The sequence below is a fragment of the Nipponia nippon genome, unplaced genomic scaffold, assembly GCF_047370975.1.
Source record: "Nipponia nippon isolate SJK-2023a ecotype South Korea unplaced genomic scaffold, ASM4737097v1 scaffold_11, whole genome shotgun sequence".
NCBI classification, from domain to species: Eukaryota; Metazoa; Chordata; class Aves; order Pelecaniformes; family Threskiornithidae; genus Nipponia; species Nipponia nippon.
In genome coordinates this window covers 28,551,549-28,567,048 of record NW_028262302.1, presented here as the reverse complement: position 1 = coordinate 28,567,048, position 15,500 = coordinate 28,551,549, and the positions used below count along the sequence as shown (strand labels likewise).

The 15,500-nt window shown below is 44.9% G+C and overlaps 1 protein-coding gene across 1 annotated transcript; it reads left to right on the top strand.

Annotated features, from left to right (window-relative positions):
- The first annotated feature begins 538 nt into the window (after positions 1-538).
- PSMC6 (proteasome 26S subunit, ATPase 6) lies at positions 539-13,432 on the top strand. Its single transcript, XM_087746860.1, has 14 exons — positions 539-697; positions 1,453-1,532; positions 1,871-1,910; positions 2,120-2,172; positions 5,834-5,901; positions 6,341-6,455; positions 7,428-7,515; positions 7,684-7,745; positions 7,836-7,959; positions 8,317-8,378; positions 9,415-9,535; positions 9,626-9,706; positions 11,740-11,811; positions 12,943-13,432. The coding sequence occupies exons 1-14, from the start codon at positions 571-573 to the stop codon at positions 13,059-13,061; spliced, it is 1,212 nt and encodes a 403-aa protein (XP_087602986.1). The 5' UTR covers positions 539-570; the 3' UTR covers positions 13,062-13,432.
- The last annotated feature ends 2,068 nt before the right edge of the window (positions 13,433-15,500 follow it).

The following is a 15,500-nucleotide window of genomic DNA, read 5'->3' as shown; positions in this document are numbered from 1 at the left end:
CGGCCCACAGCAGCCACCGCTCGCCCCCGTTCCCTCACGGACCCACGGGCCCGGCTGCGCGAGGGAGGCGGCCGGACGCTCCTGTGCCCACGGGCCGCGGTCGCTCCTTAAGCCCTAAACTCCTACCGGTCAGCACCGAAAACACCTTTGCTGGTTCAGTTAATGGCGTTTATACCCGGGCTGTGGACGGCCTAGGGACTCGTCTTTTTGTCTTTTTCCTTGACGGCTTCAAAGCTCCCGAGCAGCCTAAGCGCGGGGGAGCCGCCTCTGACAGGAAACCCTGGCGCGACGGCTGAGGAGAGGAGCCGCGGGGGGCTCCCGGGGAGGCTCGGCGGGGCTGTCACTCGTGCCAGACGCCGTGGTGCGCGGGTACACGCCCACGTATAGAGACCTATAGATCCATAGGGGCAGGCGCCGGGCGGGCGGCCCGCACGACGCCCGGCGGGAGGTTGGCGCCTGTCGCGCTGCGCATGCGCAGCGCGCGGCCTCCGCGGCGGCAGGGGGCGCTGCGAGGCGGGGAAAGGCGGGCGGGCGCGGGCGGGCGGGCGCGCGGCCCTGCCCCCGGCGGCCATGGCCCTTCCCGGCATTCCCTATGAGCGGCGGCTGCTCATCATGGCGGACCCGAGAGACAAGGCGCTGCAGGACTATCGCAAGAAGCTGCTGGAGCACAAGGAGATCGACGGCCGCCTGAAGGAGTGTGAGCGTCCAGCCGGGGCGGGGGGATGGCCGTCGCCGCTCAGCGGCCCGGGGAGCCCTGAGGAGGGAGCCCGCCGGCCGCCGCCGCCGCCGCTGCTGTCCGCGCTTCGTCATGGGCCCGGCCGGGCTGAGGGGAGGGAAGGAGGGAGGGCGGGGACCGGGCCGGAGCGCTGCCGGTGGCGGCGGCAGGGCCACCACAGCTCGGTGGCTGCTGTCCTTTCCCCTCGGGAGAGCCTGGCGGGGCAGCCCGGGCCGCGGGTACTGCCCCCGGCCTTGGGGTGGGCGGGAGGGTCGGGCCCCACCGCCGCCGCCGCCAGATCGAGCCGGGCGGTTCTCCTCCCTCAGCCTTTCCCCCCGTAAGGTTTTTCTGCCAGCTTTTTATTTTCCTCTTGCAAACGTCCCCTGTCACGTCATTCTGGCGGTAGCACGTCCCCCCTGTGCAAATGTCAGTGCCGTACAGGGGCACTGATACCTTTGAATCCGAGCTTTTAAAACTCTGGATTGGGTTTTTAGACGCTTTCCACAGAGGGAAATAATTCTTATTTCACAAATAAGAGTCGCCACTGTGCTGAGAGCGTGCAGGCCCCGGAGCTGCTGAGCAGGGCCCCCACCGTGCTGGCAGGAGGGTGACTTACTGGGTGTGCGGATCTCCCCCGGTCTAGCTCTGCCTGCTGCTTTTCTGCTGGGAAAGGGCCTGGTCCTGAGCTACTGTTGGATTGAACGTTAGCAAAATCCTCTGTTTCTTTCCTTTTCTAGTAAGAGAACAGCTGAAAGAGCTCACCAAGCAATATGAAAAATCAGAAAATGATCTCAAAGCCTTGCAGAGTGTCGGGCAGGTACGTGAGAGAAGCGAGGTCGTCGCAGCCTTGGGGGTGGTTGGCAGCGAACTTGCCTGGAGGTAGCATTTAAGTCCATTTTTGGTATTGAGAAAGAGTACAGCTGACGGAAAGAGGGGCCATACCATCAGGAACAGACACGCCAAGCGTATGGGTTGGAGAGGTTTTCTGTGTTTGTCCTGGTTGACAGAGATGTGTTAAAGAAATGGAAGTGCTGACAAGCAGCGTGAAGGAGGAGGAAGAATTTCAAAGGTGACAGTCATCTTCCATATCCTGAAACATGTTATTTTGCAATGGTAATTTATCTGTAGGCTAATACTGCATTTATTCTTTTGCAGATTGTTGGCGAGGTTCTTAAACAGCTAACAGAAGAGAAATGTAAGTACGCTGGACTGTTACATTCTTTGACATCTTGAAAATAAGCTTTTGTAGTTAAAATCTGGCTAAAGATTTGGAGGAGTAAAGAATTAGAGTATCAGTGATTGAGTATTAGCAGAAAAATATCATATACTGGGTAGTTCAGAAGCATAATTCAGAGCAGTGAATCAAGTAAATTTGATTGTTTTTCTTTGATCTTCTCTCTCCAGTCATTGTGAAGGCTACAAACGGACCAAGATATGTGGTTGGCTGTCGTCGTCAGGTAGCTGATCTATGTGAAAGTTTGCTTTGGTCTTGATTATTAGCATTGCTTTTGATAAACTGGGTTTTTAGTGGGATTAAGCATTTTCTTCTTCGAGGTGTATATGGCTGTTTTACACTGGTATCTGCTTGCCCTCTCCCTTCGTAGCTGGTAGTAGTGTAACTTCCTAGTAAAGATAAACAGTCCAAAACATTCCTGGAACCTTTTATTCTTTTCATGGGGTTGAAGCTCTGTCTTTCTGCCTGATTTTGAACTTTCTGAAAATTAATCAGCTGCCTAAGGTCTCCCTTGCTATGCTGTGAACAAAGCATATGACCATTATGGTCATAGTGCCGAGCTTCAGATTTAGTGTTATACAACTATATGTATTTGTTTCTCATGCTTTTACACTCCGCTTCAATAAATAATTATGGTAGGCAAGGTCCCTGTTCTAAATGCTCTGGGGGATTTTTATTTGTCCTTAATGATCTTAAAAAAAAGCCTTGTCACTGCCAGCCTAGGAGACAACAGCTTTTTTACCTACACCAAATTCTATAGAAGGTAGATGCTTTAATACACAACCTTCCTTACAGCATAATCCATCTTCTGCTGTAGTCAGCAAGAACCACTTAGAGGTACTCTCTGCTTTTTATTTTTATACAAAAGTATAAAGGATGTAGAGCAGAGGTTCAGAAACTGCGTTAGTTAATTGAGCACTGAATGTGACCCAGTCAGAGTAACTAAAACCCATAGATGGGCTGTTCCTTACCAAAGCTGCCTCTGAAGTAGGAACCACAACACTTGGTGGACGTGTTGTGCGACTGCAGAGCCATTGGGGGGCAAAAGTGAATCTCTAGTTAGATTTTATTACACTCATCCCTGACTTTGAGAAATGGAAGCGAAGAAGGGTGTGTATGAGATGTGAGACTAAGGTATCTGAACAGAGAATAGCGGCCCCAGGGAAGGATCGTGTATCCTGAGGAGGCAGCAGCAGTTCACTGAGTTATTTTAATGCACAAATAAGTGTAAGATCTTTTTAACAGCTGTGACCTCTCAGTGCATCTTGAAGTGATTCCTTTATGGTGGGGAAAGGTAACTGCAGTTGAGGTTTGAACACATCACAATTTTAGCACGTTCTCCTCTGTTATGGAAACTGTGAAAAACAGAAAATCCTTCAGTAAAAGGGGCACAGGTGTACTGTTGGTGTTAGAGGCGGCTTTTCTGTCTCTTTCTGAAGAGAAACCGATGTTCGTTACAGAATTTTGAACTCTTACTGATTCTATGTAAAGAAAGAAAACGTGTTTGCAAGACTTAACATGCAGATGTTTTGCAGTACCCAGAATCTCTGGATTAGCTTAAGGTTGGTACATGGAAGTTAAATTGAGGAACAGTGTAATAGAACTCCAACACAGAAAAGTTAAACCAGCTCTGTTGAGGTGATTCATCCGTAATGGTGGTGTGGCGGCTGTGGGAGCCGAGGCGACAAGCAAGGGGCAGAGCGGGGAGCCTGCTGTACGCTGAGGAATTTAAAAAGGGGGGCGGAGAGGGATTTCTAGCTGTCAGAGGAATTCCTGGGGAATGCCCACAATCAACAATACTTAGCGGTAAGCAGTGAACAAAACTCATGCAGTAAGTATTTTCCTGTGATGTTCACTCTGTCAATGGATTATATATTTTTCAGTAAGGATGGACCTTTTCTTCTCCTTTTAGAGACAAACTATTTGAGAAATGTGGGTACCAGCAAGTGTGTTAGTTCATGTAGTGTATATACAGATATCCTTGACTTTCCTCGACCATACTGATGCAATATGTTTTTGCTTGCATAAAACATCTGCAAGAATTGCTAGTATTGAAACGCTCTTTAAATACGTAATTGTAAGCTCCGTCCCTTTCAAGATGTTATGGTGCAAACTCACTATTCTCTTTCACTAGAATGAACAAAATATTTTTCTGGAACATAAGTATACTTAATTCCACTTAGGGACACGTGAGGCAGTCTTGAGGTTCTGTGTTGAAATGGAGATAAATGCTAAGGAATAGGTTGCGCTTGGCTGAGCCTGGCATTGCAGCATGTGCTTTCAAGTTTATTCTTCGGTAAAAACACTCTTTGATCTTAAAAGATCCTTGATTTGATACCAGAGACTAAAAAAACATCTCCATGATTGTTTTAAAAAATACCAATAATTTCCCATGGAGTGTTTCACAGACTAGAACTGGGTTTTGATCAAAGTCCTTGTGGCTGTGCTGCACTGCTGAGGAAGGGGAGCGACGCTGTTTAAATTGAAACAAAATTACTTCCCTATCTGAAGTGCATTTCCTAAGGAATTCAAGGTCAAGTGGTTTCTCTTTGTTTTCTTTCCACTGCAGAATAACTTAAATCCTTTGGGCAATGTTGAATCTGATAGAATTTCAAGCTTTTACAGATTTCTTAAGATTAGGCAGGTGGAAATAGGTCTTGTTAGTGACCCCAGTAAGGGCGGAGTGACACTTTGATCCTGAACACTTCTAGAGACTGAAGAGCCCACGTGGGCAAGGCACCTTATAAATTCCCCTGGTGGAATGGCAAGCTTCAGGCAGTGCTTGCAAACAGTTGTCAGAATCTCTGTTGTTCAGATGCCATGTTCGTAAAGCTCAGAATAAATAGGTTTCATATTCTTCAAATGTGGATTGAGTACCTTTCTTTTTTTAAAAAAAAAAAAGAAAGAAGAAATGAGAGTGGTGAGGTTATCTCTATGATCGTTGTTCAAGGTTGCGTTGTGTGAGAGGTGAGACTGCTCTCCTAGACCAGGTTTCTTAAAAACAAGGTGAGGAACGCGAGTTAGTTGTTTTAATCCCAGGAGAATTTAGCAAGGGGTACTGGAATAGGGCTGCTAATGTGTTTGAAAACGTCATAAAAATGGAGTAAGCAGATAAAAACTGCTGAGGCAGATGAGTAGGGCATCTGAGGTAAATGATAGCAAAACAATAACAACTGGAACGGCTGACTTTGAGGGCAGGATATAACTGGATATGTGAAAATGTGCAGATGATGGAAGGTTTGGAGAAAATAAGTTAGGAGCATCTATTCACCCTTTCTGTCAGTCCAGAAATGAGAGAGCCATTGAGGAGAAGGGTGGCAAGTTTGGACTCAAACGGGCAGGCTGTTCCCTGTGTCCTTAAAGGAGGATTGCTTGCTTGTTCTGAAACGGCTGGTTCTGTCCTGTGTTGAGCAGAGGGGAGGATTAGATCTCTCACTAATCCAGTCAGATTGACAGCAGTAAAAAAAAAAAAATTACAGTCTAGAAAACAGTATTTATTTTCAAAAGTGGCAGGGGTAAGTTAATGACTTGCTGTTCGAGATCTATTTCAACGTTAACAAAAATTCTTCCTGCGGTCTGGTTTAGCTTTGCTGGTGTCCAGTTGTGACAACCAACAGGTTCATTGGTCTAGGCCAGCTCCTGGATCGCTTCTCCCGAAGATCATGTTCCCATGAAACAGTTTTTTCCCAGTTTAAGCATTCTCCAAAATGGCAGTGACAGGGACACAGTGTTTAATAAGTGAGCTGCTTGGCATGTACCTCAGTAGCCTTGTTTTCTTCTTGTGTGTGACTGAGCAAAGAGTGCAAGCTACAGCAAACATCTTGGCTAAAACCAGCCATTGTTTTGGAGTGTGGTTCTAATAGAAATACCTTCTTTGTGACTAGCTTGACAAAAGTAAGCTGAAGCCGGGGACAAGAGTTGCTCTGGATATGACCACTCTGACTATTATGAGGTAGGTTTCTGCTCTACAGCTGCTCTTCTGCTCATCATGTAAAGGGGGGAAAAACAGTGATCGGAGTAGGTGACACAAAGGTTTGAATAATCAGTTCTGTAATATTTTGTAGATGTGTTGTGCAAAGTAGTGCTTAAGTAAGGACAGTTATGTTCAGGGAAGACTTATGTGTCTATTATATACAGTTTAAAAAGAAATCGGTTTCAGAAAAATCAGTTACAACTCAGCATTTTCAACAGTTTTTTAAGCTTTCGTTTGTTTGGTTTAAAACTTGAAAAAGTTTGCTAGGTTTGGGGTTTATTCTGTTTTTTCAACAAACGTCTTGTTATCAAGGTGGGAGGAGAAGAAATAATTTTCATAGTTGCTGTAAAATTTATTGCAATAACTATAAATGTGTCCGCACAATGAAAAATGTCTACTCTTAACTCGTTTTTTCCAGATATTTGCCAAGGGAAGTGGATCCATTGGTTTATAATATGTCTCATGAAGATCCAGGGGATGTTTCATATTCTGAGATTGGAGGGTTGTCGGAACAAATCAGAGAGCTGCGAGAGGTATCCAGCATCTCAAAAATGCCTATCAAATAGTGGTATATCTTCTGAGTGAAGTTTTTCAGCAGAAAAATGTCTTACTGGTGTTTGTCCTAAACTATCATGAGACAGGCTGTTAAAGAATCCTATCAGATGAGTGATTTCCATGTTTTGTTAACTTAGACCACGTTTTCCTGTACTAGAAGGTAACGTCTAGTGCGTATATTTTTTTTTTCTAGTATATAGAAGGTGTGGTTTAAATGTTTCCAGCTTTGGAGTTGTCTTTGTGACAAACAGCGACGTGATTGTGAGGTGCTGGTGCGCTCATACTGAAGTAATCCTGTTAGTCTGGGCATCAGTGCTGCAGGCGGGGCGAGCCTGCCCAGGAACGCGGGTGTTTGAAGACGAGCTGGTGCTGCTGTGCGCCGGCTGACTGTAACAGAGGTCGGTTGTGTGCCATGCACACACCTTACAGTGGCAGAGAAAGATTATTCTGTCAACAAAGCCCGATTCTCAAATGGGGTTATAACTTCTCTCTACTGTTACAGAAGCTTGGATTGAGATTAAAATGAAGCAAATCCTTTAAAGAAGAGGGTTTGAAGGATCCGAGAGCCTTTAGGCTAAGGGAGTCAAGTGGGAGGGCATAGTTAGGATTGACAACCGACAAACCAAGCTTGAATTCTGCACAAAACCGACCGGAATCGCTCTGGGTAGTTGTATCGTGACAGTAGCAACACATGATTTAAGCAAAGAGCATCAAGAGAAACAAGCCATTGCAGAGCTGAAGTCTGAACAGCAAGGGCAGGATTGTGGCTCGATCTGTTGGATCAGTCTGACATTTCCTTACTTTACTGTTTCTCATACAAAATATGCTGCACAGGTAAATAAGAATACAGGTATCTGGAGAACAGCCTGGCAAGTGTACCGCTAGCTTCCTGGGGTGGCTGATCTGTTTGAAAACTCAGAGGCTCCGTTTGTTTATCTGTCTCTTCACAGGTAATAGAATTGCCGCTTACAAACCCAGAATTATTCCAGCGTGTGGGAATTATACCTCCAAAAGGCTGTTTGCTCTACGGCCCCCCTGGTGAGTCTCATGAAAGGGTAATGAATGCTTAGTTGTCCCTCTCAAACTGTGGCAATAGCCTTGTTTGTTTCTTTTTTGTTCCTTTTTTTCTTTCTTTCTTTTTTTAAAAGTCGCTGGCGTGCCACGTTGGGTTACTAGTTAAACAGCTTCAATCTCTTGTCTGTCCAGGTACAGGGAAAACACTTTTGGCCAGAGCTGTTGCTAGCCAGCTTGATTGCAACTTCCTAAAGGTAGTGGAATTTTACTCTTGCACTCAGGCACATGCACACGTGCTTAATCTGTTTGCACTCCAGTCTCTTCACTCGTGTGTCTTTCAAAAGGTGGTGTCGAGTTCGATAGTGGACAAGTACATTGGCGAAAGTGCTCGACTGATCAGAGAGATGTTCAATTATGCCAGAGATCATCAGCCGTGTATCATTTTCATGGATGAGATAGATGCTATCGGTAAGGCTAATGGCCTGGAGGATGGCTAGAGTCTCCTTTTAACGCTGAAATCAGCTATAAAGCGATAGTGTCTCTTCTCAAAAGAGCGTGCATGTATGTTTCATTAGAAGAAACGTAACGGGACAAGTGGTTTGGCTTCCTTCTGGAGCTATTACAGCTAGCTTAGAACCATACTTCGCATCTGGCTTGGATATTTTTGACAATATTGAAAAGCATTTTAAAATGTGTGCGTTAACTCTTTAAATACCACCCCTCCTTCCCTCCCAGTTTAAAAGGGATACCTAATTGTCTTTAGACTTAGTATGATATGGAGGCAAAAATAAAGGTACTATAACTTACGAGTTTGGTCTGCTGCAGGTGGTCGTCGTTTTTCTGAAGGTACTTCAGCTGACAGAGAAATTCAGAGGACTCTGATGGAGGTGAGTGTCTAATCCCTGACTAGGTACTGTAGAGTCCACACTAAATAATAATACAGGTGTGAATTGTTACACTACGATCCGGCTCGTTAGAACTTTTTCCGAGTTAATAATCTGAAGCTAAAAGTGAACTAGATGCTGCTTTTACAAAAGACAGCTGCACATCTGGGTAACTCAGCCATGAATGCAGCTTGGAGACCGATTGAAAGAATCTTTAAAATGGCTAAAATTATTTGGGTTATTTTCTCTTCTTACTGTGACTTGACTTTGCTACTGCTGGCTGCGTCTTTGAAGGTTTGGAGGGCTTCCCCCTTAAAGAGGGGGAAGCAGCGCTTGTCTCTTTTAATCTCAAAGACACTTACTCTATACAATTTTAGAACTGTTACAGTTCGATTTTCAAAAGTAGGAGAAGTAGTTGTATTTCTTTGTTTCTCTACTAATTGCTCTGGTAAACTGGGTTGTGTGAAGAGAATTTTAAAACCACTGGTGACAATTAAGAATTCTGAAGCTAACGGGAAACTTCATTGGCCTGTGTTTGCAAACAGTTTGCCGGGTTCAAAGAGGAAGTACTTCGAATCTTCACAATGAAATGTCTTCGTGTGTGTGTGTGTGTGTGTATTGGTATTCTAGAGGCTGTTCTTCGAGTCTAATTTGAATGTCCTGGGCTGAGTGCAATGCAATCAAAACGCGTCAGCCAGCCATTGGCTCCTTTAGTACTTGCACTGTTTTCGTTGCCTTTTTGTTTTAGCCGAGTCTTTCACGTTTGAGCTCTGCTTTGCTCAATATCTTTTTCTCTGGGCAAAGCGTTTTCAGTGTCTCTGTTAAGCTCTTTTTTATTGCGTATAGAACATGCAGGGAGCTGTGGCCTTCCATTAGAAAGCTCGTAGCGTTTTTTTTTCTGATTCATCTGTACCGCTTTTATATCTTGGTGAAAATACTATGCAGAAAATAAGTACAATAGATCATACTAGGAGGGTTTTGGCTTGTTTAAAAAAACAAACAAACAAACAAACAAACCCAAACCTCTGTTTTCTATTAGTTATTGAATCAGATGGATGGATTCGATACTCTGCACAGAGTTAAAATGATCATGGCTACTAACAGACCAGACACGCTGGATCCTGCGCTTCTGCGGCCTGGAAGACTGGATAGAAAAATCCGTGAGTTACTACTTCACGCTGGCTGGAAGGAGGATGTTATCCATATGGATTGTGGTTTTCTGTTTTTCTCAAAGCTGTAATTCTTTCTAGATATTGATCTACCAAATGAACAAGCCAGGTTGGACATTTTGAAGATTCATGCAGGTCCTATCACTAAACATGGTGAAATAGGTAAGTAGGAAACTACCTGGATGTCCTTCCTACTTCTGTTTGTAAAAACGTGAAGAGGGTGAGTTGTTACGATGACTCTGCCCTTCTAATTCCTTCCCTTGCACCAGCCACACAAATTCCTCTATCTTGGAATTCTACTTTTTTTTTTTTTTTTTTAATGCATCCTGATGAAATTGTTTCTAAGTCCTTCCTTTCCAAAGGAAAACTGAATATAAACCCTTGGAGCACAGTTGTAAACTGGAAAATCAACGTGATTCTCACCAGGTAGTTTCCCGTTTCTAAAGGGATAGCTTAGTGCAAGTAAAGAGCATTTTCATTAGCCGCCCCCCCCCCCCCCCCCCCCCAAGAAAGAAAAATTGCTACTGCAGAAGTTTGAAAACAACAAAGAATCTTTAAAAGTCATGGAGAAACCTACTGTGGAGTTCAGAGGTGGCGTAATGAAAACTTTATTGTCTGAAACAAAGCCTGCCTTTGGTTAATGGTGTAGAGAGCTCTCTCCAGAGCGTGAGGGGAAGTCTCTTTCAGATAAAATGGGGAAGGTTCATTTAATGGCTGTGTTACTCTAAGCCGACCAGAGTCTTGTTTCACAGGGACATTTCAGAGCTTTCCTCAAGAAAATTGTAGTTGTGATTTGCCTTTAAAAGGACATTGGCTGCCTTTTATTTCCGTACGGCCCCGCAGACCCTGCCTGCTTGTTCCCTGCCTCTGCTGACAGGAGCTGTTCGTGCCGCCAGGCAGTGCAGTCTGGATGGCGGAGCTGATCTCGTTCACCATCTGGCTGCATAAACAGCTGCAGCTCAATAGAGGGGGCGGCTCGGAGTGGGAATGAGCTGGGGGAGGGCGAGAGGGATGAGGATTGCCTTTCTTAGCAGCAGTATTGGCTTAAACATGCATGCGACTGTAGTCTAAGATAGAGAAGAAGCTCCAAAGCAAATCATGAACCTGAGGTAAAGTGCTTCATCCTTTTTCTCGTTTTGTCGGGCGCTGGAGTGGAAGCAGGGTAGGATCATTCCTTTACACCATTTAGCAAGGTGAGCTGTCGGATGGGTGCTAGCTAGATTTCTCAGCGTGATGTGGGAGGACCGTGGTGCTCGGCTTTGAGATCCTGAAAGGAATTCCAGAACTTAACGGCAAGGTGGGGTGTGAATTGCATTAAAATCCTAAGATAATGACCTGTTCCAGATTCCAGCATGAGATTCTCCTGCTCTAGTACTGGGGTCTGCTGAAGACTCTACACTTACCAAACCTTGCCATGTTCAACATTGCTTAGTCCCCTCGCCTTTTTTTTTTTTTTTTTTTTGACTTTCCAATTATGGGGAGACTTGTTCATAGCACATTGTGCTACACGGAATTAAATAAAGTTGAAGAATTTCTAATGTCTAGGGCTTTTTTGATTCTTAAGATAAAATCTTTCAGTTCAAATGTTTTGAATTTCATACAGAAGGTAAACTGTTCTGAAAAGTTTTGCAGACAGTTAATTTTTTTTTTTAATAAGCAGCCTTGCAAAAATCAGAACTTGCCAGAGGCTCGATAGTGTTTTAGAAATTGATTCTGGAAACTATAACCGTAGCCACTTTTTTAGTAAATATATGTGCATAAAATATCAGGCTTAATATATCAAGACATTAAATGCCTTTAATAGATGCAGTTGTTATAAGCGGAAAGGGACTGAGTTATGATCACTTGGAGAGGCGTTTTCTGGTTTTTTACATCATTTAAATGATAAGAAATAAGAACATTGCCTTGATGTAGCTTTTCTCGCATTTCACGTTGATGCTTGTAACCGCAAGTTAGTAACTTTGGGATTTAATTCTATAATATGGGCTTTTGGCTGCAATACATTTCTGTTTTAATGAAAGGGGTAATACAGCTGATGATTTCAGTTAATTTAATTTATCAGTCTACTGGACAGCTATCTATTTGCAGTGGAATCAAAGTAAAGTGTTTCTTTGTTAGCTGGATACATATTTTGTTGGCATCTGTAACGGGAAGTGTGAATTTATTTCTAATTGGCATTTGTGTTTTATGAATAGATTATGAAGCAATTGTGAAGCTTTCAGATGGCTTTAATGGAGCAGACTTGAGAAATGTCTGTACCGAAGCAGGTATTTTCTTCACTCTTAATTTTGATGTGCTAAGTCTTGGTTAATGTTAAACAGTTGAGCTGTTTCTCTGATACTTCTGTCAGTGGATTAAAATCAGGAGGTCAAAAATGTTCTGCTGGAACACAGCGTGTGTTCACTGATGCTCGCTGTTTCATTCCTTTCTGAAGGGCTCGATAGCTTTTACTCGATGGAAACGTTAGCACCTGGACAGTAGCAAAATGCCAGAACAGTTGCATATTTCACAGCATGTCACGCGTGTCTGGACTGTTGAGCGTCAGCAGCAGCACGGTGATGTGCCCCGAAGCTTCGATAGAACAACTTGAACACAATCTCTTTTCTTTCTTCCAAGATTCCTTATGACCTATACAGTCACGCAGAACTTGATTCTTTACGTCCTCCCTCTAAGGTTACAGACAAGTCTCTTATCGGGTCTGCAGATAAACCAGCTGGGCCTACGACGAGTCCAGCTGATGCGTGCAGATCTGCAGCCGGGTGGGAGCAGCAGCACCGCCCCCGTGGGACGTTGCTAATATCCCCTGCCATACGCAGGCTGGATCCACGCAGAGTTCTGTGGGTTTGGGCCCTATCCTGTGACATGCGTGGTATAAAAGATCTCTGTAGTTCGGGTTCAGCACGATGGGAGGAGAAAAAACAGCCGTGCCATTTCTGAGCTGGAGCTGGCCTCCAACCACCTCTTGGCTGAGTATCGTGATACATGTCACGCTATCCCGTAAGGACTAGATACGTTCCAGAAATGGCGATAGCACCCATTTTTCTCCTTTTTGCGAAGCATCCAAGTCTCTTAAGAGTACCTGGGTGACTGGAGAGTTAATACTATTTTATGCTTTTTCCACGTTATAAATTGATTGTACGCTTAGGGTTTGCCTACATGGGAAAGCCGAGTAACACAGTAAATACACTCGTAGTTTAAAACAAGGTCTACGTTTCTTAGTCTCTGGTGTTCAGAAAGGTGACCTCATTGAAGTTTAATCCTTTTCCCAACATCCCAGAGTTGCATGTGACAGTCTGCATGCAGACAGTGTACCTTGGATCCGTTTTCACTTTAATTTAGAGTGAATATTTGCTGCAAGGAGCACCAACTTACTCTTGCTGTTAAATTATTCTTCGCAGGTATGTTTGCGATCCGTGCCGATCATGACTTCGTAGTTCAGGAAGACTTCATGAAAGCTGTTAGAAAAGTGGCTGATTCTAAGAAGCTGGAGTCCAAGCTTGACTACAAACCTGTTTAAATTAACCGTATAATTTGTGATTGACTGCCCACGTCGTACTGGGTTAATGTATAAAAAGAGAGAAATAATGTACCTCTTGATTATTATTGTAAGGTGTTCGTGTAACGTGTAGCTAGTAATTTGATAACACTAGTTGCACGTTGGCTACAGAAGTGTGTTTTCTGTACAGTTCTGAAATACAATATTAATTACAGCCTAGGTTAAGTAAAATGTGTGGAGATGCGTTCTCTTAGCAATTACGGCGTGAATTTATAAGTGTGCCTGAATGGGTTAGCGGACTTTAAGAAAGTCAGTTTGTTTCTTGACTTTTTATATTAGTAAATTCCCTTTCCCCAAACAGTTTATGAATAAAACCTGTTTAAATCTGCTTATCTCCATGTACCTTCTCTGTAACTCTTGAAGAGAGTTGAATGTGAGTATTTGAAGAGCAACTTTTCTCCGGCGTAGGGATTGCGTTGGAGTCCTATGCCTTACACACCAGACTGAGGCAACCTTTCCCTCAGACGGCGGAGGGACACGTGCTGTTTACTCCTTCGCTGCTGAAGTCTGGGAAGAGGATTTAATTATTTCTCAGAATGCAGGAAGCAAACAAGTCTTTTAAAATGTTTGCCCTCTTCCCTTATGCTGGGATAACTCCTGTGCTGAATGCCAGTTGATGGGCAAAAGCATCCACGTGGAGGTGGAGAAACTGATGGCAGTTTGATATATAAAAGTTTTGATTATTTTGGGGTGGTGGGGGAGATACACAAGATGGATTTCCTTTCCAATTTCCAGTTTCAGCCGCTCTATATAGGCAGGAACTGTCCAATATACTTTGAACCTGTGCCGCTTTAGGCGTGCGAAGCGACGTACCTGACACTTCTGGAGCTCAAAGTGACGTACCTAACGCTTCTGGAGCTCTGAAGAGGGCTTTGCCTTACGAGGTTGGAATTTGGCCGTATGCGGGTTGCCTTTGTGCTCCCTGGGAGCTGACTGCTGCAGCTGTTTGAGTACTCACTGAAACGGAAATAAAAACACAGAGGCTAAGGTGTTAATATTCTTAAGGGCATCGGTCACTATGCCTTATTTTTGTTTTCTAATCAGTTCCCCACCCAGGGGTGTGCGTGCAGATCGACCGACTGCGCTCTGCGACTCGCCTCGGTTGGACTGGGACAGGAGCGTACTGGATTGTACTTCTGGCTACTTCCAATTATCCTAATTGGATTACGCTGGGCATGCTCAGCTGACAGACAAGTACATTAGATTAACTCCAGATTTGCCAGGAAACACACCGCTTAACAGCATCTCCCTGGTGGTTTTAATAGCCACGGTTGTATTCTTTTCCCTATGCCTGTGAGACAAAACAGGTAGCGTAAGGTGTAAAAAGGTTAAAACAGGCCAGGCCACAATATTTTCATCTTTATATGGCTAATGGTTGTTACGGACCTTTTTTCTGGTTGGTACGAAAACTTCCTATCGTGATTGTGCCAGGAGTGTCACAATGCAAATGTCAGTTTTAGTTTAACACCCTTTTGAGTGCAGCTCGTAGAAAGCTGCTAGGTCTGGGTGCTACAGCCAGTGGGCTTGGAACAATTAGAAAATTAAATTAAAATCTGTTTCTGAGCACTGCAGTGATGTAAAGAGTGAGCTGAGCTTCTGGCGGTACCTTGGAGGAGGGTGAAAGGTGGGAAACCGTTTCCTGAAGCCCTGGGAGTGCTTAGAGCTCATTTTTGAAGTTCAGGCCATAAGCTAAGGGTACTGACACCCGTTCCTGTTCCAGACGCCAGCTGGAGGTGGGAGCTGCAGTTTTAGTGTTGCCTTCTCCTTCGCCGTTGCATTTTTCATCTTCCACTGGAAGGAAATTGCGGTGCTGAAAGAACGGTTGCTGAAACACGATGGTCGAAGGTTTCTCAAGGGGGAAATGAGCAAAATGTTTCAATAGTTTGGGGTGATATCTTAAAGAGTTGAGCAGAGCATGGGACCAGGGAACTTCAAAAAGTGGAAAAATAGGTTCCTGCCCCAAGACTGGTGTGTCATCTCCCACACGCGAAGAGGACCTGTTCAGAAACGACCCCATTTGCGGCGTCAGCTAAAATTTGAGGCAGGCAGCGTCCTTCTGATGGCGGACAAAGCGGGTGCCTGCTCCCCAAAATGGAAGCGGTTTGATCTGCGTGTGAGGAGAAAAGAGGCCGCAAGCAATGGCGGGGCGAGGGGAAGGCGACAAGAAGAACATCTTCGGAAGCGCTAATGGCCGCGACATGGCGGGGAGCGCGCCCAAGGTGTGAGGCACCTCGGGCCTGAGCATCGATGGGAGAAGCTGGACCCGTGGCGGGAAAAGGGCCTGTTGAAGAAGTTCTAATTGGGGTTAATGGTTAATTAACGAACTGGGGGAGCTGACGGCGCTTCCCGCCCGCAGCCGGGGGACGGCCCCCGTGAGGAGGAGGGGGGAGCGGGCGCCGG

Coding starts and splice junctions, on each gene's coding strand:
- PSMC6 (XM_087746860.1), top strand. CDS start 571: ATGGCCCTTCCCGGCATTCCCTATGAGCGGCGGCTGCTCATCATGGCG. Junction 698..1,452: donor CGACGGCCGCCTGAAGGAGT/GTGAGCGTCCAG, acceptor TTCCTTTTCTAG/TAAGAGAACAGCTGAAAGAG. Junction 9,536..9,625: donor AAGACTGGATAGAAAAATCC/GTGAGTTACTAC, acceptor AATTCTTTCTAG/ATATTGATCTACCAAATGAA.